General features: G+C 55.6%; 1 protein-coding gene across 1 annotated transcript; it reads left to right on the forward strand.

Annotated features, from left to right (window-relative positions):
- Nucleotides 1-18: 18 nt before the first annotated feature.
- KIF17 (kinesin family member 17) lies at nucleotides 19-25,935 on the forward strand. Its single transcript, XM_032131331.1, is given in 30 exon segments — nucleotides 19-151; nucleotides 1,189-2,046; nucleotides 3,161-3,384; nucleotides 3,549-3,629; nucleotides 3,745-3,819; nucleotides 4,191-4,334; nucleotides 4,424-4,633; nucleotides 5,892-6,054; nucleotides 6,150-6,252; nucleotides 6,354-6,513; nucleotides 7,367-7,566; nucleotides 7,797-7,959; nucleotides 11,818-12,028; nucleotides 12,031-12,062; nucleotides 13,127-13,273; nucleotides 13,643-13,744; nucleotides 16,039-16,228; nucleotides 17,322-17,774; nucleotides 18,813-18,910; nucleotides 19,522-19,632; nucleotides 20,676-20,764; nucleotides 20,892-20,897; nucleotides 20,900-21,016; nucleotides 23,569-23,602; nucleotides 23,604-23,804; nucleotides 24,617-24,875; nucleotides 25,052-25,060; nucleotides 25,156-25,219; nucleotides 25,285-25,397; nucleotides 25,586-25,935. Coding segments are annotated over 28 exon segments (3,897 nt in total). The 5' UTR covers nucleotides 19-151; nucleotides 1,189-2,046; nucleotides 3,161-3,300; the 3' UTR covers nucleotides 25,864-25,935.

Raw genomic sequence — 25,935 nt, forward strand, 5'->3', positions numbered from 1 at the left:
AAAGGTGGAGAGGAGGGAGTGGAGTCACCACGGATTGCTGCAGAGGCAGATCTTTGTTCAAAGCCAGCGTGATTTAGCCTGAGCCACTGCCAAGCTCTGTAGTTGGACCAACTCCTGACCTTTTCCTTCCCTGGTTTCTCTGGAGACAAAGGTGAGTGAGAAAAAAAGCTCTGTTGGAACCTCTTGCTGGTCCTCTTCTCCCCTGTCAGTGATCAGTGGGGACAAAAACCCAGCTGAAACCTTCTCCCCCTGCCCTGCTCAACAGAGCAGCACCTGCCCTCAAAGCACGTCCCTGGCGCTGCCATGCCCAGGGCAGTGATGCCAATGGGACCTGACAGTCTCCAATGTGCTGCTGCAAAGAGCTGTGAGGAGGGGAATTACACACACTGAAAGGGAGAAAACAACTTCATTGAATTTATTCCTTTCTGCTGCTGTCCCAGTGTGCTACCTCTAACTCAGAGTTTAAAAATTTCCTATAGAAATGGCCTGAATTGTTCGCATCCCTGTAAGAAGGGTACAAACAGCAGGTTAAAAATCACAGCTGATGGGAAACAGAGTGAAAGCTCTGATCAAAGAATGATCCACAGGGATGTAAAGCAATTAGAAACGTTAGTCAATAGCTTGTTCTTGGGGCTGCTTGTACCAAAGCCGTGGAGTTTGTTGGCATTATGGTGAGATGAATTGGAGAAACTTCTCAGTGCTAGGATATTTATGGGGACAAGGAGTCTTCACCCAGTTGCTGGGCGTTTTTCAACCTCCCTCTTCCCAATGGCATTCCCACACCAACAATCTCATGGGTATTTGTTAAAACACTGCTCTGGATGACACAGATTTCTCACATCTGAGCAGGAACACCTTGAATTAAGGGTTGTGCCAAAACCTTGCTCATCACCAGACTCTGGCTGTGGTTTGAATTAAGTGATTGCTGCACACCGAGCCAAAACAAAAGCCACGGGGTTGGTTGTATTTAATCCAAAGGAGTGATCCTTTCTTCCCAGGAGCAGTGTCTGGGGTTGAATTGGAAAATCTTCATTGCCAGCAGAGCAAATGCCTTCTGGGGGGTTTGTGCAGGCTCTGCCACTCGCTCTCCTCCAGTCTCCGCTTCCTGGCCAGACTGGGCTCCGTTTTGTTGTCTCTTCAGCCCCATCTGTCCTATTTCTTTTTCCTTTTTTTCCACGGTTTCTCCAGTATCAATTGATCCTGCCATCGCAGCTCATGGTGTCTCGAAGCAGCTGGCGGTGACCCAAGGCTTCAGTGCTACTGGTCTTCAATGCTGAGGCCTTTTCCTCACACCCTCAGGATTGCTGGGGCACGAGACAGGAATTTTTGGATGCACGACCGAGGGTTACACCCCAGCTCCTTCCCAAACTGCTGCTTTCCCATTCCAGGAGCCAAGCTCATCCCTGGGGCTGGGGGCAGCTTCGCTCTGGCTGGCCCGGAGGGTGTGAGGGAGGCTCTGGTTTACGTGGTTGCTCTGCAGTGAGGCCAGAGCCACCCCTCTTCATTCTTTTCTCCAGCAAAAGCAGGCAGCAGTGGGGAGAACTCCACTGGGCATGTAGAAATTGGGGTGAAAAGGGTCTGAGCATCAGGGCAGGGGGTGGCGAGCGAGCAACCACGTGTGTACGTGTCAGGGTTAGAAATCGCTGCTCTGCCGGGCACGCCAGAGGAGACGGGAAAAGACGCAGAGAAAATCAGTTGCCGCCGCGTTTTCCAAAATCCCGAGCGAGCGTTCCTGCTCGCCGTCGCTTCCAAGAAACGGAGAGAACCGAGGAGGAAAATTGCGGTGATTCATCGCGGGCAGATCGGAGGCAGGAAATGGGAGTTTGCTGCCTGCCCCGTGCCCGGCGTGGGCTCGGTGGGCTCGGGCTCGCCGGGGCCTGGCTGGCGGCGAGGGCCTGACACCCACGGGTCGAGCATCCCTGCGCCGCGGCCGGAGCTGCCGGGGGAGCCACCGGCGAGGGAAAAACAACCGGCGGAGGCCGAGAGCAGGAGCAGCGGGAATTTTTCACCTGCGTTTCTCCGGAGCCATCCAAGCGAGAGCTGCCCGTGAGCCGGGGGGGTCCAGCGGGATGGGAGTCCCAGGGGATGCTTAGTGTCTGGTGTCACACACCACCTAAATTTTGGGGGTCAGCATCCCTCCCTTGGGGACCCCCAGGGTGGCCGGTGGGCTGGGGGCTCCATTGAGAAATGAAGCGTGGGAAAAGGGGGGCGGGGCTTGGGGGCTGCCTGTCCGCGGATTGGCTGGGGGAGGGGGGAGACCCCCCAAATTGTGCCGGGAAGGAGAGGGGCCAACCTGCGCTTGTGACGGGGAGACGGCACCGCAGGGACCCTCCCCCCACCATTCGGATGCGCCTGGGGCAGCCGGACCCCCCCCCCCCCCCCTCCTTTTCACGCGTTTGCACCCAGGCGGCTGCGGCGGGGCCTCTGTGACACGAGTTGCGCCGGTCCCCGGCACGAGCCCCCTTTGGGTGGCTGGAGAAGGGCCCGGTGCACTCCTCCGTGGCTGCTCTGCACCAAAAAGCACCCCCAAACCTGCTGCCCCCTGGAGAGCCGCGGGGGTCTCAGTGCTGCGTGGCCCGCAGGAAGTGGGATGGAGCACGGGAGGGGGAGGACGTGGGGGGACCCCAAAACCTTGCTGGAGTTCGGGATGTGGGACTGCATGCACCTCGCTTGGGGTCCAGAGTGTATGTTCTGCATGCAGGGATTGCTTAGGTTTCATTTGGGGGGTGGAATGTGGACATTGCATCCATCACGTTTGGGGTGGGGATTTGGGGAACCTCACATCACCGTCGGGATCAGGACGTGGGGGACTGCCTGCATGCTGCTTGGAATGGGGGCATGGGACCCTCGAATGGAGCTCAGGAAGAGAAGATGACCCTCACGCACCCCTTTTGTTGGGGTTGGGACACAGGGACCTTTGCCTTGGGGTCGGGGTCAGGTTGTGGGGAGCCCTGCATGGCACCTGGGCTCACAGGGGGACCCTCGTGTTGGGTCTGAGATACAGGGACCCTTTTATTGCGGCCGGGACCTGGGGACATCTGCATTGGCGTCAGGACTTGGGGAGCTCCGCGCAGGGACCGCAGCACCTCCCCAGGGCTCAGCGGGCTGGAAACAGGGGGACAGTGGGGGCAGGTTGTGTCTGTCCCCTCCCTCCTCGCAGGGACAGTGCCCGGGGGCAGGACCCAGGCTCCCCCTGCTTGCTCCAGCACCACCACCCTGGAGGGCTCCGGATAACCCAGATGTGGCATCGGAGTTGCTTAACCCCATCCTGACCCAGCCTTCACCCTAAACCCCGCTGCCATGAAGAAGAAGCCGGGCAATGGGCGGGGGCCGGACCCTGCGGCCCCCCAGCAGCGAGCCCGGAGCGTCACCAAGCCAGCAGAGGTGACTTACCCATGGGCGGGGTGGGGGATGGACACCCCGAGATGAGATTTGGGTGCTGCTGCACCCTCACGACTCCCCAAACCATCATCTCAGCGTGGGCCGGTTTCCCTGGGGGAGCATCGTGGGAGGCTGCTGCTGACACGGGTGGGTTTTTGCCCGTCCAGTATGTGGGATCATTCACGGTGGAGGAGCTGGACCTGCAGCAGCGAGCAGGGAGGTTGGAGGAGCAGCTGCGGACGCTGAAGGTCGGGATCTATCTACCACTGCTCCCCTCGCCGGGAAACACAGGGGACCCCAAATAATCGGGGCACCCACAGGGGCCACAGCCCAGACCCCCCAGTGCCACATCTCCCCCGACAGGACTGTCCCAGGAGGAGGTCGGTGATGCTGAGGTTCAGCTTGCAGGGGCTGAAGGTCTACGGTGCTGATGGGGAGGTAGGGGGCTGGGGGGGTCAAGGGGGATGGGGTGCTGGGGATCAGGGAGGCTGAGTAGGGGGGTCAGGAGTGTTGCAGGGGTGTTGGGAGGGTCAGGGGAGCTGGGGAGGGAAGTCAGGGATGCCGGGAGGGGTCAGGGGTGTTGGGGGGGCAGATGGGGGGTCAGGAGTGCTGGGAGGAGGGGTCAGAGGTGCTGAGGGGGTCAGGGGTGCTGGGGAGCTGTCAGTGTTCTGCTGGAAAGGTGCTTTGTGGGGCTGCACCTCTCTGAGCATTGCTTTTCTCTTGAAAAGCTGCTTTGTGTGTGCAAATAGGGGTGACCCTGGTGGGGCCAGGGGTGCTGGGTGCCCCTGACCCCCCTCCCGGTCCTGCAGACGCTGCTGATGGCACACGCGCTGCGCCGGATCCTGTACAGCACCTGGAGGCTCCCCGACCGCCAGTTCGCCTTCGTGGCCCGCAACCCCCACAGCCCCCCCAGCACCCTCTTCTGCCACCTCTTCGTGGGGCTCCCGGGAGAGGTGGTGGCCCAAACCCCCCCCGCACCCCCAAAACACCATAATTATTATTATTTTTAATATTTGCACGCAGCGTCTTTCTCCTCCCGCAGGTCCAGACCCTGCACCTCTTGCTCTGCCGCTCTTTCCAGCTCTGCTACCTCCTGGCGCACCCCGAGGAGCAGGCAGGCGAGGGGGAGCTCCCGGGGCCGGGGGTGCTGCGGGAGCCCCTCAACCCCGAGGAGGTGTCACGGAACGTCAACGCCCTCGTGTCCTTCCGGCGCCTGCCCGCGCCCGCCGGCCTCGGCCCGCTGGGCACCGGGGTAGGTGCCCCTGCCCTGCCCTGCCCTGCCCTGCCCTGCCCTGCCCTGCCCTGCCCCGGCGGCTGCTCCTTCGCACGTCTGCGGGCACGGTGCTCTCACACCTGGGATTTCCACACGGTGTTTCCTTGCTCGGCACCTTGCGGGAGTGCTTTGGCACAGCCCGTCTGTGCACGGGGTCTCGCCTGCCTTTTCTTGCACGGCCTTTCCTTCGCACAGAATATTCTGAGCTGGAAAGGATCCACAAGGATCATCCAGCTCCTGGTCCTGCACAGGACAGCCCCGTCTCTTTCACAGCAGTCTGTGTATGGTGCTTTTAGCAGAGGGGTTTTTTGCGCGGTCTTCGCCCAGGCAGCTCTTGCACGGCCTTCTCTCGCGTTTTGTGCAGCGCGTTGTCACTACCTGGTGTCTTGCATGGTGTTCCCTTGCATTTCCTCTCTGTGCAGCCTTTCTTTGCACAGTGGTGTGTGCACAGTGCTTTGCACAGCCTTTTCTCACACGGTATTTTGAGGGTCGCGTTTTGCAGGGCCCACCCTGCACAGCCCATGCCCACACGCTGCTTTGCACAGCCTGTTTTAAATGGCCTTTCCTTGAGAGCCTTTTCCTGCCTGGCGTTTGGCATCGGGCAATTTGCACAGCAATTCTTTTGCACAGCGATTTTGCAGGAGGTTTTACAGTGCGTTTTTTTCCTTGGCATTATTGCACAGCATTTTCTTTTTCATATGTTTTTGAAAAACTTTTTTTACACAGCACTATTCCTTATAACTTTTTTACATGGCACTTTTTGCAGTGGTTTGCATGGCTGTTTTGGTGTGGCATTTCTTGCAGGGTATTTTTACACAGTGGGTTTTCTTCTTTTTGCCCTGTGTTTTTGCACAGCATGGTGATTTTTTCGCATGGGATTTTTCCATTGTGTTTTTCATGGCATTTCTTCTGCACATCGTATTTTGCATGGTGGTTTTTTTCATGGCATTTTCTACACTGCATTTTTTGCAGGGTGATTTTTTTGCACGATGTTTTTTGCATGACATTTTGCACAGCATTTTTTGCACTGCATTTTCCCCATGGTGTTTTGCACAACTTTTTTTTTCCCCCCCCCCCCCACACTGCTCTCTTCTGGGTTTTTTTGCGTGGTGTTTTGCACAGCTTTTTTGCTGTTGCATACTTTGGACAGCATTTTTCCGTGTGGTGTTTCACGTGACATTCCCCACGGGAATGGCCAGAGCCCCCAGACCCCTCTCACGGCCTGTCCATCCCCCAGGACCGGCGGCCAGAGGCGGAAGGCAGAGCCTGGCGCCCGGGGAATCCCTACTGCTCGCCGGTGCTGGTGCGCAAGAAAGCCATTCGGAGCAAAGTGCTGCGCTCGGGAGCCTACCGGGACTGCGGGGGCGAGGGACAGCTCCACCAGCACCCCCGCGACGCTGGTGAGTGCCGGGGGGGAAACTGAGGCACGGGGACACACACAGCCCCAGTACCACGGGGGTTTGGCGGCGAAGAGGGGCTTAACGGGCTCCCGCAGCGGCGGCGGGATGGGAGAGCAAAGGGACGAGGAGTTTTGCCTTCCTGCCCGAAAACGAGAGCGTCCTGGCCGAGAGCGTGTGGGCCTTCGCCGGCATCGCCAGGTGAGTGCGCGAGCACCTGATCCTCGGCACGGCCAGCCCTGCGCCCACCGCCGGCCCCGGCCCCACCGCCGGCCCCGGCCCCACCGCCGCCTCGTCCCCAGGGACGCCGGGGTCGCGCTGCTGCGGCGGGACGTGCCCGGCGCCTTCCTCCTGCGCCCCGAGCCCGGGCTGCCCAAGCGCTGGTGCCTGTGGGTGCGGGCGCCCTGCGGCGTCGTGTCCTACGGCCTCGCCAGGACACACCAGGGCCGGTTCTGCGTGGAGGTGAGTCCGGGGCTGCTGGTGAGGGGGTGTCCGTGGATGAGGGCAGGGGGCGTTCGCTTCGGGGCTGCACCTGGGTAAGCGCATGGGATGTGTCTGCGCGTGGGTGTGAGTGCATTTGGCTCATCTGTGCGTGCTTGCACTGGTGTGCTGTGCCTTGGTGCATGGGTGCATGTATGACTGCATTTGGTGTGCCCATGCATGGATGCACTGGTGTGTACATGCATTTACTTGATGTTCTGTGTGTGCTTGGACCACCCATGCGTGGGTGCACCGGGGCTGTAAGTGCATTTGTGCCTTGATGCACTGGTGTGTGCATGCACTTGATGCACCGTGCTGGTGGTGTGCTTGTGCATGGCTGCACTGGTGCCTTGGCGCAGGGATGGGCTCAGGTGTACGGGTGTGGGTGCGCACAGGGGTGTCAGTGCGCGGGGACATCGATTCACAGGGGCCTCGGGGCACAGGTGCATCTGGGCGTGGCACACAGGTACCCCCGGGTGTGGGTGCATCCACACTTCGTTGTATAAACGCACCTGAATTTTGGGTGCACTAACGCACAGATACGCGATGCACAAGTGCACTGGTCAGGGTGCCTTTGATCTGTGGGTGTGCAGACACACGGTGCCCCAGTGCCACACGCAGAGGTGTGCACGGGTGTGTTGGACTCACGTGTTCACCTGTGTCCTGGTGCGTGGGTGCCTCGGCTCCGTGGGTACCAGGGGTGTGTGTGGCGCGTGGGTGTGCTGGCACGCGGGCACGCAGAGATTTGCTGCGCGGGCACACTCAGTTCAGGGGTGCGTGGGCACAGCCTGCACGGGGGGCTCACCTCTCCCTCTCCCCTCTCTCCCGACGGCAGCACTCCAACACCGAGTTCGCCAGCGTGGCCGCCCTCCTGGCCCACTACTCCGGGACACGGGGAGGCTGCTTCTGCCGCCTGGCCCCCGGCCGACGCAACCCCGGCTATGAGGAGCGGGACCCCGGTGGCGGGGCCGGCGCCGGGGCGGGGGAGGCCGCCTGGGCCCCCGCCGCCCCCATCGGGGTGCAGCACGAGCGGGGGTAGCCCCGGCCCCGCTCCCCGAGCACGGCTGTCCCCCAGCACCCCCGAGCTTTAACTCGCTGCCGCCTGCCTTATCCCCCCCGCTGCCGCGGGCTGTCTGGCGCCTCCCCCAATAAATGGCTCTCGTGCATCCGGAGCGGGGCTCTGCTGGCTGCTCACACCCACCCCACGGCGTGACACGCCGCACACCTGTGTGCTCACACGCGTGTGCCCGCACTCTCGGGCCCAGGCGCCCCAGGAACTCGCACTCACGCACTGCTGCAGGGGTGCGCTCACGCGAGGCTGCGCAGCCCCGTGCTCGCCCCCTCGTGCACGAGCAGGGCTCGCACCCGCGCACGGCACAGCGGGGCAGCGCTGCCATCGCCATCACGCGCTCGCGCCCCCACGCACCTGTGCTCCCACGCACGCGCGCGCCCGTGCCCTCGCGCGCCCCTCCTTGCACACCTGCCCTCGCGCACCCCTCCTTGCACACGTGCGCGCGCCCCTCCTTGCACACCTGTCCTCGCGCACCCCTCCTTGCACACCTGTCCTCGCGCACCGCTCCTTGCACACCTGTCCTCGCGCGCCCCTCCTTGCACACCTGTCCTCGCGCACCGCTCCTTGCACACCTGTCCTCGCGCGCCCCTCCTTGCACACCTGTCCTCGCGCGCCCCTGCTCGCACACGTGTGCGCGCGCGCCCTCGCCCGCCCGCGCCAGTCACGTGACACCGCGGGCGGGGCCTCTCTCCCGGTGCGGCCCCGGTCTCTGCGGCGATCGCGTGCGCTCACTCGCGCATGCGCGGGGCCGCCGCCGCCGCCCTCAGCCCTCCCGGCCCCTCGAGGCTCTCTGCTCGCCCTCCGGCCAGCGCGGCACCGGCAGGGTTAGCTCAGGTTTTCCCTTGCTCAGTCCCCCTTGGGCGTGTCTCGGCTCCCAAAAGTTACCTAAGGGTTTCTTGCCCTTGGGTTTCCCGCCCTTAGCTTCCCCTCAGGTTTCCTCTCTGCCATAATTCCCCCTGAGACTTGTTCCCAACTTCCCTCTTTTCCTCTGTCCCTCCCCAGCTCTTTCCTTCTGTACTTTCCCCTTCTCCCCCAGCCTCCCTGGCTCGAGGGTCCTTCCCCTGCGTCCCCCAGTGAGGGATGAGTGCTTCCCCCCCAAAATGGGTGCAGACCCCCAGGGTTAGGCGTGCACCAGCCCCTTCCCAGCCCCCGGTGCCGCCCAGTCCCGCCGAGTGAGACCGTGTGGGGCAGATCCGGGCGTGTGGGGCTGGTCTCGATGGGTGCGGTGACCTGGGGGGGAAGGGGGAATGCTGACCCCGATGTGTGGGGCTGACCCCGGTGTGTGTGTGACTGACCCCGGTGTGTGTGTGGGGCTAACCCCGGTGTGTGTGTAGGGCTGACCCCGTGTGTGTGTGAGGCTGACCCCGGTGTGTGTGTGACTGACCCCGGTGTGTGTGTGACTGACCCCGGTGTGTGTGTGACTGACCCCGTGTGGGTGTGAGTCTGACCCCGTGTGTGTGTGGCTGACCCCGGTGTGTGTGTGATTGACCCCGGTGTGTGTGTGACTGACCCCGTGTGGGTGTGGGACTGACCCCGTGTGTGTGTGGCTGACCCCGTGTGGGTGTGAGACTGACCCCGTGTGTGTGTGTGGCTGACCCCGGTGTGTGTGAGGCTGACCCCGGTGTGTGTGTGACTGACCCCGGTGTGTGTGTGACTGACCCCGTGTGGGTGTGAGTCTGACCCCAGTGTGTGTGTGACCGACCCCGGTGTGTGTGTGATTGACCCCGGTGTGTGTGTGATTGACCCCGGTGTGTGTGTGACTGACCCCGTGTGGGTGTGAGACTGACCCCGTGTGTGTGTGTGGCTGACCCCGGTGTGTGTGTGTGGGGCTGACCCCGCTGTGTGGGACTGACCCCGGTGTGTGTGAGGCTGACCCCGGTGTGTGTGTGGGGCTGACCCCGGTGTGTGTGTGACTGACCCCGTGTGGGTGTGTGACTGACCCCGTGTGGGTGTGTGACTGACCCCGTGTGTGTGTGTGACTGACCCCGGTGTGTGTGTGACTGACCCCGTGTGTGTGTGGGGCTGACCCCGCTGTGTGAGACTGACCCCAGTGTGTGTGTGACTGACCCCGATGTGTGGGGCTGACCCCGTGTGTGTGTGAGACTGACCCCGGTGTGTGTGAGACTGACCCCGGTGTGTGTGTGACTGACCCCGTGTGTGTGTGGGGCTGACCCCGGTGTGTGTGTGACTGACCCCGTGTGTGTGTGGGGCTGACCCCGTGTGTGTGAGACTGACCCCGTGTGTGTGTGGGGCTGACCCCGTGTGTGTGAGACTGACCCCGGTGTGTGTGTGACTGACCCCGATGTGTGTGGGGCTGACCCCGGTGTGTGTGGGACTGACCCCGGTGTATGTGGGGCTGACCCCGGTGTGTGTGGGGCTGACCCCGTGTGTGTGGGGCTGACCCCGTGTGTGTGAGACTGACCCCGGTGTGTGTGGGGCTGACCCCGGTGTGTGTGGGGCTGACCCCGGTGTGTGTGGGACTGACCCCGGTGTGTGTGTGACTGACCCCGTGTGTGTGTGAGACTGACCCCGGTGTGTGTGGGGCTGACCCCGGTGTGTGTGGGGCTGACCCCGGTGTGTGTGAGACTGACCCCGTGTGTGTGTGGGGCTGACCCCGGTGTGTGTGTGACTGACCCCCGTGTGTGTGTGACTGACCCCGGTGTGTGTGACTGACCCCGTGTGTGTGTGGGGCTGACCCCGGTGTGTGTGGGGCTGACCCCGGTGTGTGTGTTACTGACCCCGGTGTGTGTGACTGACCCCGATGTGTGGGGCTGACCCCGGTGTGTGTGAGGCTGACCCCGGTGTGTGTGGGGCTGACCCCGGTGTGTGTGAGACTGACCCCGGTGTGTGTGTGACTGACCCCCGTGTGTGTGTGGGGCTGACCCCGGTGTGTGTGGGGCTGACCCTGGTGTGTGTGATTGACCCCCGTGTGTGTGGGGCTGACCCCGGTGTGTGTGTGACTGACCCCGGTGTGTGGGACTGACCCCGGTGTGTGGGACTGACCCCGGTGTGTGTGGGACTGACCCCGGTGTGTGTGGGACTGACCCCGTGTGTGTGTGTGACTGGCCCCGGTGTGTGTGTGATTGACCCCGGTGTGTGTGTGACTGACCCCGGTGTGTGGGACTGACCCCGGTGTGTGGGGCTGACCCCGGTGTGTGTGTGGGGCTGACCCCGGTGTGTGTGTGACTGTCCCCGTGTGTGTGTGGGGCTGACCCCGTGTGTGTGTGGGGCTGACCCCGTGTGTGTGTGGGGCTGACCCCGGTGTGTGTGGCGCTGACCCCGGTGTGTGTGTGACTGACCCCGTGTGGGTGTGGGGCTGACCCCGGTGTGTGTGTGGGGCTGACCCCGTGTGTGTGGGGCTGACCCCGGTGTGTGTGGGGCTGACCCCGGTGTGTGTGGGACTGTCCCCGTGTGTGTGTGGGGCTGACCCCGTGTGTGTGTGTGACTGACCCCGGTGTGTGGGACTGACCCCGGTGTGTGTGTGACTGACCCCGTGTGTGTGTGTGATTGACCCCGGTGTGTGTGGGGCTGACCCCGGTGTGTGTGGGACTGACCCCGGTGTGTGTGGGACTGACCCCGTGTGTGTGTGGGGCTGACCCCGTGTGTGTGGGGCTGACCCCGTGTTTGTGGGACTGACCCCGGTGTGTGTGTGACTGACCCCGGTGTGTGGGGCTGACCCCGTGTTTGTGGGACTGACCCCGGTGTGTGTGTGACTGACCCCGGTGTGTGGGACTGACCCCGGTGTGTGGGGCTGACCCCGGTGTGTGTGGGGCTGACCCCGTGTGTGTGTGACTGACCCCGTGTGGGTGTGAGACTGACCCCGTGTGTGTGTGAGACTGACCCCGTGTGTGTGGGGCTGACCCCGGTGTGTGTGGGACTGACCCCGGTGTGCGTGTGATTGACCCCGTGTGGGTGTGAGACTGACCCCGTGTGTGTGTGAGACTGACCCCGTGTGTGTGGGGCTGACCCCGGTGTGTGTGTGACTGACCCCGGTGTGTGGGACTGACCCCGGTGTGTGTGTGACTGACCCCGGTGTGTGGGGCTGACCCCGGTGTGTGTGGGGCTGACCCCGTGTGTGTGTGACTGACCCCGTGTGGGTGTGAGACTGACCCCGTGTGTGTGTGAGACTGACCCCGTGTGTGTGGGGCTGACCCCGGTGTGTGTGGGACTGACCCCGGTGTGCGTGTGATTGACCCCGGTGTGTGTGTGACTGACCCCGTGTGTGTGTGGGGCTGACCCCGGTGTGTGTGGGGCTGACCCCGGTGTGTGTGACTGGGGCGATGGCCATGGAGGCAGTGAAGGTGGCCATGCCCTGGGGTGCTGGGCGATCGCTGGTGTGGACAGTGGTGGGGCCGGTGCCTCCTGTGGAGCCCCCCGGGCAGTTCTTCTTCAACGGGGCGTTCAGTGAGGAGCACAGCACCAAGCCCATTACAATGAGATCGCCTACCTGCTTGTGGAGGTCAGTGGGGACCCAGGGCAGCCCCACACAGCCAGGGGTGGGGGCAGTTTTGGGCACCACAATGAGAGAAAGAGCTCCAGGAGCATGTGTTCAATGCTCTCAGGCGCAGGGTGGGATTGTTGGGGTGTCCATGCAGGGCCAGGAGTTGGACTCTGATCCTTCTGGGTCCCTTCCAACTGAGGATATTCTGTGAACACATAGCCTGAGACATGGGCTGAGGAGTTTTACAGGTGATCCCTAAATGCAGCAGGATCCACTTGATCTTCCCCACACTGGAAGGTGTCCCTGCCCATGGCAGGGTGGTGGAATGAGATGAACTTTAAGGTTCCTCCCAACCCAAACCTCAGCCTTGCTTAGACTGGCAAAATGAGAGGGGATCCATTTGTTTCCTTGTTAACAGATGAGCACAGAAAACAGCTGTGGTGAGAAATGAACCTGTTAAGCAAAAAAAGACCAACCTCCCTCCCCAAAAAAAAGTTTTTTTTAGAAGAAGTAACATGGATTAAATGGCTCATGATGGTTTTAAGATGGAAGTTCCTGATCATGAGAACAAGCAGGGCTAGAAACAGAAGATACTAGATTAATAGGTTCTTTTTTTCTTATTTAAACCTTAAGAAATCCAATTATTTTCTGTTCCTACCACACTTCTCTGAAATAGGGACAAGTGACAGTGAGCAGCTTGCCAATCAAAACTTATTCAAAACTAGAGACCATCCCTTTGGCCACCCTACAACCAACTATTGTTGTAGTTGTCTCTTTCAATCTCATAAGATTTTGTGCCCTATGGCAAAAATATTCTGGTTTTCTAAGTGTTGGTGTTGTCAACTGCTTTTCAACAGCTGCATTGCTTCAAGATTCCCAGTTTTAAGAGAAAAACATTGATTTATATGCTAATTTTGTAATTACTATATTCTGATGGTGTGTGGAGATTAAGCAGCTGTTTGATGTTTACTTCTAGCTCTTTCTTTAAAATACCTTTTAGGGGGTGGGAATGACTCTGGACAATGTATTTCCAGTTAGGCAAAGATGATGGTAGTTTTCTTTGGTTTTTTCCCCATTTCCAGGGTGTCACAGAAGGCTACAATGGCACCATCTTTGCCTGTGGCCAGAGTGGCAGTGGGAAGTCATTCACCATGCAGGGAGTTGTGGATCCTTCCTCACAGAAAGGGATCCTTCCCAGGGCATTTGAACACATCTTTGAGAGCACACAGGTGGGTGTGAAAGAAATCCTGTCGGTAAGTTTTTACTAGAAAGACTTTTTTGGTGTCCTATCTCAAGAAGTGAGTGCTGATGGCACATGAAGTGTGAATAGGGACAGGTTTGGGGTGCACTGCTTCTCATCCTTAAGCTGAGGCCTGTGCACAGTCGGATGGACTGCACCCTTATCCCACATGACATTATGGACTTGAGGTGTGGAAGGACCAAAAGTCCCTTGCAGTGTTGAGTGGTTCCAGCTGGATTGAATTGCCAGGGGAGATTGGATGGGGTGCTGATGGGTGGTGGGCACCCAGCTGTGGGAGGGGCTCTGTGGGCTGCCCGTGCTGTGCAGCCTCTCCCCAAATCCTCCCTGTGTTGTGCAGTGTGCTGAACATGCCAAGCTCTGGCTGAGAGCCTCCTACCTGGAGATCTACAGTGAGGACATACGAGACCTTCTAGGAGCTGACACCAAGCAGAAGCTGGAGGTGAGGCGGACTCATGGTGTCTTAATTAAGTGCTTTAATTAGCTCAGATGGGTGTTACCATGACTTACAGAAGTGCAGCAATGGTCTCTGTCAGAAGCTTGAGTGCCAGAATATGAAGTTATGTGAGGAATATGGAAGCTAAGAGGGGCTTTTGAGGGACTTCAGTGAAAGTTTAGGAACAGCATGCAGCTGGAGACGTGTGTGGTGTATCCCACATGATAGTGGCTGGTAGCTCAGCAGCAGTTCTGTGAAAGTCCCTTACTGGACAAGGATGGAATAAAGTGCCCATGGGGCAGTTTCTTCCTCATCCTCTTCATCTCATGCTTGTCTCTAAAGCAGGAGAATTCTGGGCCTTATAAATGTTAAATCTGATCCAGTGGAGCCATGGATGATCTCTTTAGCTGCCTAAACCAAAAAGGCTGATCCATTTTGAGGGGCCACAGCACGTATTACTCCCCATGGGAACACATGTGAAGTTTACAGGACCACAGGAGGGTAAACTCTCCTGAAATCCTAATCAGGGGGCTGATCTTTATAAAATTTACCTCTTGGTGGCTTTGCAGATCTTTTTGTATGTGTTCCTGGAGGGAGCTAGAAACCTCCTGTCCCAATTTGCTTCCTTGCAGGACTGCACTGGTAAATAAAACCAAGGCAGTAGCACCTTGAGACACTCTGGGATGGCAACAGACCCAAACTGCCTTACAGGGTAGATATTTCTAACAGCTTTCTGGCTTTAAGGCAGGCAAACCCCTCTCTGCTCCATGTTCCAAGTGTGCTTCACCTGTCTGGTGCTGAGGGAGAGTGGGAGAAGGGGACTTCTTGCTGCAGTTTCCCATCCTTTGTTCCACATCCGCGGTGACACGGGTTTCCATGGTGATGCAGTTGGCACTGGGAGGGCAGGAGCTGGGCAGAGCAGTTTCCAGGGTAACTCTGTCACTCTGCCTGTTGCTGCCTCCACTGAATGCTTGAGGGAGTCGTGTCCTGCCGAAACAAATCCCAGGCTGACCCGCTGCATTCCTCTGCGTCCCCCAATTCCCTCCCGAATCCCATTTTTGCTCATTCCTTTGCCTTTCACCTCAGTGACTACAGCCATGTCCTTGGTCAGGTGTTCCTTGGGGACTCTGCAACGCCCCCAGACAGAGCCAGGCCAGTCCTGGGGTTCTCAGTAGCACAGGCAAGTCACAGTGTATGAACACTTTGGCTGTGACTGTACCTGGATTCATCCCGGGCATCGTGGCTTTGGAACAAGGATAAATCCCACCCAGTTAAGTTTTCAGCCACTTTTGCTATGTTCTGTGGGATTTTTTAACAGCAAACACTATTTTACATCATTTCTTGTGAACATCACTGAAGTATCTGAGCCTCCTCCTTGGAAGTCACAGTGCCAAACGTGGTCTGTGTTGCTCTGTCGTGACAACTGTATCTCGATATCCCAGCTGACATGATAAAGATAGTTTTAGTGATGAACTTAGCAGATGTGGGGTGTAACAGAGCTGTGGAAAATTAATTCAGCTCATTTAAAATTCCCAGTGTGGAGGGGGCTGGTGTAGGAGTGCAGGGATCTCTGGATTATTTGTATTTTTTATGTAGGTTTGATGGGTAACTCAAAACTTTGGATATTTCCATTGCTTATTAGCATTCTGTATGAAACTTTTCATCTGTGTGGTTGATAATTACTGAGAAGGTGCTGTTGGGTATTTAATGCTCTGCCCCAACCAAGGGGCCCAGATAGGATTTTTGCTCATTTAAAAATTTATTAATCTGGAGAAAAATGATGACAGTTCACCTGTGTGTGACGGGTGTGACTCTGGGAATGCTGTCAGTGAGCTCAAGCCGCCCACTCAGAGCAGAGAGTTCAGCAAAGCACTGGGAACAATATCTGGGAATATTGTATCTGTGCTTTGATATTAAAAAAAGCTTCCTATGATTGAGGAGATCTTAGAGCCTTTGCCATAATAGGTGAGATGTATTTTGATTCTTGTTTAAAATATGCAGCTTAATAATAGAGAAGGTGGAGGGTGGATAGGAGCTGGGTTCCTCATGGCCTGGGGGACGTCTGAATCAATCAGCAACTTTTTTAACTTAAATTCTTTTAGCCATGAAGGTGGTTCCCTCTTTTTCTGTGGTTTTATTCCTCCTTCAGAAATAAGGCTTTTTGGTGGCAGTCAGATGTGCTTTTCTCATACTGCAGTTTAATTTCATGTAGCACTCAAGCTTCCCGGCCATTCCCAGTGTAATTTTCCATGGTTTCAGTGCCTCTGGTTCTGACCTGGTTTGCGTTGTCCTGTTGGCAGCTGAAGGAGCACCCAGAGCAGGGGGTGTTCGTGAAGGGGCTGTCCCTGCACGCCGTGCCCAGCGTGGCACAGTGTGAGCAGCTGGTGGACACGGGCTGCAGGAACAGAGCAGTGCTCTTCACCCTCATGAACAAGGACTCCTCCCGGCCCCACTCTGCCTTCACTGTCAGGATGGAAATCTGCACTGGAGGTGGCTACCTGGATGTCCTGCCTTAGGCCTGGGCCTAGCAGGGTGCAGGATCTGTGTGGTCACTCATCATCCCACAGCTACCCTTAGATCCCAAATGATTGTAGGTCCAGGAGAAAAATCCTCTTCTCTGTGAGGGTGGGGAGGCCCTGGCACAGGGTGCCCAGAGCGGCTGTGGCTGTCCCTGGATCCCTGGAAATGCCCAAGGCCAGGCTGGACGGGGCTTGGAGCAACCTGGGATGGTGGAAGGTGTCCCTGCCCATGGCAGGGGTGGAATGAGATGAGTTTTAGGGTCCCTCCCAACCAAAACCATTCAGGTCATATCACCTGACAATTCCTTCACTGAGCTTAATCATAGGGCATATTTTTAAAAGATGGAAGAATCCTTTAATAAAGTTTTAGCGACTAATTTTCCTTTCATGAGTATCTTATTGGTATTTCTTTAGTTGGAAGAGCTGCCTCACTGGGTCCAAACAGTGGAGAGGGCTTTTCTGGGACCAGAAAATTAATCTCTGCCTTGTCTTTGACCCTGGCTGCAAACAGCTTGGCTTCCTTTTCTTCAGCTGTTTCAGTCACACAACATCTTCCAAAATTGTGGTTCCAGATGTTGATGACAGTACCTCATTTTCCACTCAGTAAGTGAGGGATTTAGGGAGTTCCTGAATTAGTACAGACAGTGGATGCATTGTGTGGGTCTGTCAAGTCCCAATTTTAATCCCAACAGGGAAGAAGAAGTATTTGCACTCCTCTTCTGTGCTCCAGATTGGTGCAGGGCCCTCAATCTAGGCTGAATTTCTCTGATTTCTCTGGCTGAAATTGTAAATACTGTGGAAATATATGAAGGGGGCAGTGTGTGTGTGTTCAGAGCTCACTGGGAGAGTAAGAACAGGCATGAATTTTTATTGTGGATCCTGTTGAGGAAAGCACTAAAATGTGCAGTGTTAAGGTTAAACAGATCTTTATTTGCTTCAGGGAGTCAGGGCCCCAATGCAGACAGAGAACAGGGCTGGAGCAGGACGTGGTGCTGAGAGAGTCCTGGCTCTTGACTGTTGAGATGCTTCCTTCTAAGAGCTATGTGGGAATTGTTTCCATGCAGATGAGCGAGGGCAGGACCACCTTAGGGCTGCCAAACTCAACTTAGTGGATCTGGCAGGAAGTGAGAGACAGTCAAGAACTGGTGCCACGGGGGAGCGGCTCAACAGGGCCACCAAAATCAACCTCTCCCTGTCCGCCCTGGGCAACGTCATCTCGGCCCTGGTCGATGGCAGGTGCAGACACATTCCCTCCCGAGACTCCAGGCTGACCAGGCTGCTCCAGGACTCCCTGGGAGGGAACACCAGGACCCTGATGGTGGCGTGCGTGTCTCCGGCTGATGACAGCTGTGAGGAAAGCCTCAGCACCCTGCGCTATGCAAATCCAGCCAAGAACATCAGGAACAAGCCCTGCATCAACGAGGACCCCAAGGATGTGCTGCTGAGGGAATATCAGGAGGAAGTTAAGAAGCTGAAGGCCATTCTGGCTGAACACATGGGCACAAGTGACTTGTCGGGTAGGAGAGCCCTTATTGGCTGCAGAGATGTCAAAAAAGGGGGTTTTACACATAAAATGCTAGCTAAATTTCACCTCAACCTTTCCCTTACCTGTTGGAGGAAGAGTTCTCCATTCTGGTTACAGACTTTTCCTTCACTGCTGCCAAATTGACCTTATTCCACTGGCAAAGACCATCTCAATAATCCAGTGTTTTCAATAGTGACAAATTCTGTTAGAAAATGCTGACATGATTCAAATCCTTCATTATTTTTGGTGATTGTGGCTAGAATTTGGTCAGTTGCAGAAGAGAGGTTTCGGCCAGAAGAACAAAAATGAGCTGCAAAAGAAATAATACTGTAAAATTCTTTACTGAATATATATATATATGTATATGTGTATATGTATATATATATGTTTTCAAAGTGAGCATTCAGCTCTTGTTCTCCTACCATGTGAATGTTTGGCACTACAAGAGAAGTTTTGCCCCCCTTAGGGCAGTGCTTGAGGGCTCAGCCCAGCCTCAGCACACTTGCTCTTTCCTCTGGAGGAGGAACAGCAAGTGTAGGAACAAATGGGGAAAAGCAGTCTTTAGGGAGCTGATCACCTGGGAAGAATTTTAAAAGGGCAACTTTCAGCAGGGGAATAAGGCTGTAGGATGACTTTTTCCTCCCTTCTGCCACCTTTCAGAAATAGCTGTGAACAAAGAAGGTAATTTCCTTGCACTTTTCATCTTCCCAGTGTCTTTTATGTCCCAAGTCTGTAGCATAGCCCTGGAAAAAAGCCTCCTGTTATTCTTTGAAAGAGATATTTGTATCTATAAATACCATATAATTAAATTCACTTTCATGTTTCCCCTGAAGCTGGAACCTCTCCCTCTCTCCCCACACCTATGGAGCCCCGGGCCAGTGGGTGTTCTGGCAGCGAGCGTGGTTTGAAGGAGCACAGGGGTTGCCATGTTCTTTCTTGGCACCCACCTTCTTTGTTCTCTTGCCAGGAATTCTGCAGACAGTCCCACCCAGTGACTGTGAGTGATTTTTATTTCTACTTTGCTTTGTAGGGCTTCTACCTGCTGAGGCTGCTCACCTGGGAGCAAATCCAGCTCCCTGCCTCAAACCCCAGGTGGATCTGGAAGCAGAGAAGCAGCTGATCGGAGAAGTAAGTTGGGAAGGGATATCCAACTTTGAGTGGCTTTGACTAAAACTTTGTCATAGTAATCATTACAAATATGGTTCAGCCTTTCCAGAACACTTCTCTTTTTCTATTTCTTTCTCTATTTTCTAATCCTTGGACTTCTCCTATGAACAGACCATGTGTTATGGAGGCCATGTGCCTTATTACAGCCCACCTCTTGTTCCCACCTCTCTGGAGATGGATTAGAATGTATTCCCAGGAAGAATTTTTGGAGGAACTACATGTGAAATTGTCAGAGAAGGGAGGAACAGAGTTGAGGAAAGCAGTAGTCAAAGATGCTAGGAACAGAGATGAAGAAAATGAGGAATACAGAGCCAGGAGGAAGAATGAGGAGCCAGGGGGAAACAAAACTCTCTCCTTGCTCTTTAGAAAGTTCATTCCAGGGCACCACAATCACCCAAGGCAGCCATTTCTAGGGCTGAAGAGTCACTTTCCATCACTACTGTGTCAAGTTACAGAAAATGTCAGTGAATACGGGGTGGTGGAGTTGTATTGGGATGGGTGTAAGGTGTGACCTGGAATGGAGCTGGATGTGACCTCGGGAACAGTCACAGGGCTGTTGCTGTGCCTTACAGGAGTACAAGGAGAGGCTGGCCCGGCTCCAGGCCAGCTACCAAGCGGAGCAGGCGCCCCGCACCCACCTGGAGAAGGACATCAGCAGCCTGAGGGATGACTTTGATCTCAAGGTGTCTGTTCTCAAGGATCTCCTCAGGAAGGAAGCAGGTGTGGAGGAGGCGGGTGGAGGCTGCGCAGCCAAGCCCAGGTGCGCTCAGGAGCAGGGGCTGTTTCTGCAGTCAGATCTGTGGCAGCCACTGCAGCCTTTAAAAGGCAGCGGCTGCTACTGCAGCAATGCTGCCTGGCAGGAGCAGTCCCTGCTCCCAACCCGCCCTTATCCACAGCAGGAGCAGGAACTCTGCCTCTCCTGGGCCAGATTTAAGACTGTCCCAGCTTTGTCCTCTCCCCTATTTCCCTGACTTCTTTCCCTGTCGGGACCAGCCTGACCCAACCCTGTAAGCCTTGAGGCAATGAAAAGCCTCATTTTTGAATGAAACACCTGCTTTTTGCCCACGTAGCAGAGTTCCCCCTGGCTGAGGGCAGCGTGTCTCTGGAGCAGAGGTCACTGCTCTGTCCCAATCCCACTGGACTCTCATTCCCGAGGGCGGGGTGGCTGCCGCAGTCTCTCCCTCCGTATGCAAATGTGCTGCAGCACTTGCTCTCCCGGTGGATTATCCACACCATCGCTCACTGCAAGGCAGATATTCCTCTCACATCCTGTAAATTGTTGCCAGCTCTCCTCTCCTCTCCGTTACTACTTTTCATTGACACCCGCAGTGCCTCAGGGCATGGTTTGCAATGTGCTCATACAGCACTTATCACCCACTAGCAATCGTGGAACCTATATTCTTCACTTTTGGTGCTATCAGTTTCTAAGGTGAAGGCTTGAGAGGTTCTTTATTTTTTCCCCTCTGATTACAAATCAGAGCCTCTGAAATGGATTATTTTTGGAGCCAGGCTCTCCCAGCCCTGTACAATCTGCATTCCTTACCTGATACACCCTCTTGGTCTTTCATGGTTTTTACTGACGAGCAGAAGTAGGTGAATGACAGTCCTTTTCCTTTCAAACACGTCATTCCTAGCTTTGGGTGAAGGCTTTGGGGGATGGTTTCACAGATCTATGTCTAGTTTTTCACAGCTCATTACCAACATTGTGGGGATTTCCTCTTTTCAGCTGACACATGGACTAGAACGACCTCTGGCCAGACACCTTCACATGAAGCTGGTGTTGCTTCAGCGCAGGAAGAGCCAATGTCAGCCCAGGTACCCTTGAGGCTCCTTCTCCCCTCGGGATGAATAAACCTGAGTGGGTAATGTTGTGCTTTATCTCCCCCAGGACTCTCATTGCGTCTTTCCAGAGCTACAGCCTTTGTTTTCCTTTTGTCCCCAGCATTCAGCAGTACCTGGCACTGTCACAGACACTGGTGGGGTAAGCAGGGGCAGTGCTGGAGCAGTGGGAGCTGTCACTGCCCCGGGGATTTCCCTGCCTGCAGACCAGCAGCTGGTGCTTGCTAGGTCAGTGACATCCCTGCTCATGCCAACTGTCCCCTGGGCAGCACCCACAAGCAGCAGCAGGTGCCTTCTGCCATGACACCACAGCTGCTGAGCTCCAGCTGTCAGTGCAGCCCCAAATCAGGCACATGTGAGTTAAAATGATGAACTGGTTTGGGTGGGAAGCTCATCCCATCCCACCCCCTGCCATGGCAGGGACACCTTCCACTGTCCCAGGGTGCTCCAAGCCCCGTGCAGCCTGGCCTTGGGCACTGCCAGGGATCCAGGGGCAGCCACAGCTGCTCTGGGCACCCTGTGCCAGGGCCTGCCCACCCTCCCAGGGAACAATTCCTTCCCAATATCCCATCTAATCCTGCCCTCTGGCAGTGGGGAGCCATTCCCCCTTGTCCTGGCACTCCAGGCTCTTGTCCAAAGTTCCTCTCCAGCTTTCTTGGAGTGCCTTTAGGGCAGCAAGAGGGGCTCTAAGGTCTCCCTGGAGCCTTCTCTTCTCCAGGCTGTTTTTACCCCAAAAGTAACTTTGCCCTGTTTGGGTGGATGAAGAGCTGTTCCTCGCGGCGCTCGGTGAGGCCAAGCGCCAGAATTGTGAGAGAAAAATGGGGATGTTCAAGTCAGCAGACGTGGATGCCAAAAAGTGTGTGTTCCTGGTAACAAATCCTGCCTGGAGCTGCAGGCAGGGGAGTCTTAAGTGCCCACACAAGTTATAGAGATGCCTCCTTTTCCTCTTGAAAGAGGTCCTTGAAGGGTACTTGGAGCCCTCTCATGTACCTACAGGTAAGGCAGCAGCTGTCCTGTGCCTCATGGATGGACTCCGCCCATCACTGAGGCCACTTTTGCCTCCAGCTCATGCGTCTCACAGTGTTTGCAGCACATCAGCAAAAAACTGACAGCAAAATTTCCCAATAATCCTATTTTAGGGGCACTGTCTCCTGGAGGACAGGGCTGGGATATGAGGGATGCAGGCTCAAGACTTGTGCTCAGCCCATCTCAAAGGCAACCCCGTTCAAGGTTTTCTCCATGTGAGAGCTGTCCTGAGAGAATTCCCTCAGCCAGAGTACACCACCATGTACTGAAGCAGCATGGGGGGCTTGGGCTGCTCCAGAAATACACAACTGAAGCAAATTCTGCTGGTTTCTCGCTTACTCTGTTGTGCAGAACGAGATCACAATTAGAAAAGCTCAACCTGAGATATGCTGTGGATGACAGAGTTTGATTCTGAACAGTTCTGTGGGTTTTAACCAGCCCTTTTGTGGGTTTTAACCAGTCTTTCAGCTTTCCTGTGGCATGTGCTCGCTCTGTTGGGTCTCTCCTGGTTCAAAAAGGAGCTGCTATGAATTGCAGAACAGCAGTGTCTGTAATTTGTGGGCAGTTCTGTCTGTTAATGGAGAGATCTTCAAAGAGACCCTTCATTTGGATATCAAATGTTAGTGGTCCTATTGCAGGACTGGTCCTACTGCAAGAATTAATCCTATTCCTTTTGTGTCAAACGAGGGAAAATGCCCTTCTAATCACATTGTTAAATCCAGGTTCTGTGCAGATTGGGCAGGAGGGTTTGGTTCCACAGGCATGGGGATTTCAAAGCTGCCTGTTGAAGCTTTACACATCGGGGCAGCTCAGCAGAGCAAGGATTGAATCCTTGGATTCAATCGTGTATTAAGCAAAGGAAGGGGAAGGTCGCCTGGCGGGAGCAGTGCAGCAGAATAGCAGGTCAGTTCTGGGGGAGAATGAGCCATTTCAGAGGGTTTGGAGATAATTAAGAGGCTGTTATCAGTAAAGGGCTTATCAGCCAATTTGAGCCAGTGCTGGCCTACCTGAGCTATCTGCTCTGCTCCAGATCCTGCGCAGACAAAGGAATGGCTCTGGAGCATGGCTTTATTTCCATGTCAGAGCATGATTTCAAATACAGGCCTGTGCCAGTGCTCCATTAACAACGCTGAGGTCACACAAATCATCAACTGTGGCTGATACTACCCCAAAATGGAACTGTGGGTTTCAGCTCTACCACTCCCACATCCACCATTTAAAATAACACTCTGTGTAATTTTGGCACCTTTTGTGCATCTTAAAAAAACCCTAAATGTAATAATATATTCAATGTTTATTTAAATAAGAATTTAAATATACATTACACAAAACAAGGGATTTAAAGAGAATTTTGTGAGCGTAGATATGGATTTCTGGACATCCTTGTTGACTGAGGTGTTTGGAGTAACACATGCTTTGCCTTTGTGGAATATTTTGCGCAGAGCAGCTGTGGCTGCCCCATCCCTGGAAGTGTCCAAGGCCAGGTAGTGGAAGGTGTCCCTGCCCATGGCAGGGGGTGGGACAAGATGGTCTTTAAGGTCCTCCCAACCCAAACCATTCTGGGATTCTATTTATGACAGAAACTGTTAATAATAAGTAGAATTTGCCATGATAACTCAGGGCAAAAAATCTTATCACAATTCCCAAGTTTCTGTGTCTCCCTAAATGTCACCCATGGAAGGACGTGCATCCTCCATGCTTGTGCAGCCGGTTCTTAGTACCACTAAGCTCAGAGAAGTGTTTCCCTTCTCCAGGCTGCAGATGCTGGAGCAGCAGGCGGTCGGGGGAGAGAGAACAAGCTCAAAACAAGGACCTGAAGGAAAAGCACAAACGCCGGAAGAAATACGCGGACAAGCGGAGGCTGCAGCTGGTGGCTGCACTGCAGGAATCCAACCAGGACAGCAGTGAGCGGGCTCTCCTCAACGTCTACGACTCCATCCAGGAGGAGGTTTGAGCCAAGAGCAAGATGCTGGAGAAGGTGCAGGAAAAGGTGAGGGAGCAGCTCCTTCCTCCTCTACATCCCCGTTTTTTACGTTACAGGGTTTAGGGCTGTAGGTTTAGAGAATGACTCTGGCTGTGTCAATATTTCATACACCACGTGGTTTGTGTGGGTTTTTGCAAAATCCCAGATGCAACAGCCCTCAGGTGGGGAATTAAGCTTTTGAAGCCCAAGCCCCACCAGTTTTAAAGGCTCGGTGTGTGACACTTGGCTGGAGGAGGATGTGTTGGGATGGGAGGGGATGCGACTCCCTCTGCTGACCTATGGATCTGCTGCAGCTCCCATCAGTTCTAAGCACACTTTCTGGGGGGAGAAATAAAGCATAAAAGTAACACTCTTAAATTTTACATTTAAAATCTTCATTTTCAAAACACTTGAAAATCAGTTTTGCTCTGATATTTAGTGGCAGAATCAGAGGGGCTGCAAAAAAAATTACATTTGTGTGTACAGTCCTAGACCTGCACATGAAGGACTTGCTGTATTTGGGTATTTAAGTTATCAAATAACTATTGCACCTTTTTAAACGAAGTTAGGAACTTCCAAGAGTTCCAACACCACAACAGTAAGATTAGCTTCAGGTTCATTCAAAAATCATCCCTGTGGAGAAACATGAGAAATCTTTCTTTAAAACAGACATGGAATAATCTCTGCACACAAATTTCATGCTAATTTGTACCTAAATTAGAAATGTTTCCAAATATTGAAGCTTTCCTGACTGTCTTTCTCTGCCTGGCAAATTCCTGTACTCATAGTAACCATCAGTCTCTCTGCCTTATAATCCTGACCACTTGTTTTGTGGCCAGCTTCGGGCTGGCCAGACCGAGATCAAAGAGCTGCAGCTGGAGTTTGGGCTGGAAAAGATGGATTATCTGAGCACCAACCAGCGCCAGGAGCGGGACCTGATGCTCTGCCAGCAGCTGCTGGATCAGGTGCAGTCCCTCGTCCAGCGCGACTGCAACTACAGCAACCTGGAGAAGATCAGCCATGAATCCGTCTGGGATGAGGAGAGCGGCTGCTGGAAAATTCCAGAGCCTGATATTCAAAAAACCCACCTGCCCGCAGGTAAGGGGACAGGGCCCAGGTGAGAGGAAGGTGCTGTAGATGTCAGGAGGGTGATGCAGGCACGCAGCTGTGACAGGCTGTGTGCAGTTATAACATCTTCTACAAAAAGGTTGTCTGGAAAGTTTGAATAACACGATCTAAGGTGGCACGAGGTGCGGCTCCCTCGGGAATCTGAGCAGTGCCGGGATCAGGGAGCGCAGTCAGGGCAGCAGTGCCGGGATCAGGGAGCGCAGTCAGGGCAGCAGTGATTGTTCTACACACAACGACCCTTAACGCCACCTCTTCCCACAGCCCAAACCTGCCCGGACAAGCCCCTCGAATGAGAGCGGGGAGCCAGCGGTATGGCCCATTCCTCCTCCATTTCTGTCCCATTTTACCAATTTCGCCTTATCGCTGGGGCTGCTGACAGCGTTTCCCACCTGGACCACTGCAGGCTGGTGCTGAACAGGAGCGACAGCGAGACCACCGCCAGCAACTACTTCCGATGCCGGCGAGCCGGCCAGATCCTGCACCCAGACCAAGGTAACCTCCTTTTCCCAGATACCGCCGGCACTCTTCATTTTCCTCTTTTTCCGTGAGGAATCAAATGGCGACCCACCCAGGACCAATTCTGCCTCAACCCTTTGACCTCTCAGGAGTTTCTCGCAGGGCACAGCCGCATTTTGCGGTCCTGCAGCCACCCACCACAACCCCTTCCTCTCCCCTTCCAGCTCCCGCAGGCTCCGAGGGAGCTCCGAACAGCGCCTGCACCATCCCCCAGCCCCGACCCTTCCGCCTGCAGTCCCTCGCCTTGGCTGCCACCGCCGACACCAAGCGCAGGAGGGGCAAAGGCGGCTCCGGCAAAGGCGGCTCCGGCAAAGCCGCTTTTGGCCCACCGCGGTGTCCGAGAGCAGAGGGCGGCGGGGCCCTCCCTCACTTCTCCCTCCCTCCTCCCCCGGGCGGCGGCGTTTGCGCTGCGTGCCGGCGCCGCGGAGCTGTCTGTCGCTGATTGGCTTGGGGCTGCGGGGCGCTGGCGCTGATTGGCTGGAGGCTGCGCGGCACTGCGCTGATTGGCTGGAGG

This window comes from Corvus moneduloides, chromosome 22, assembly GCF_009650955.1.
Source record: "Corvus moneduloides isolate bCorMon1 chromosome 22, bCorMon1.pri, whole genome shotgun sequence".
NCBI lineage: Eukaryota > Metazoa > Chordata > Aves > Passeriformes > Corvidae > Corvus > Corvus moneduloides.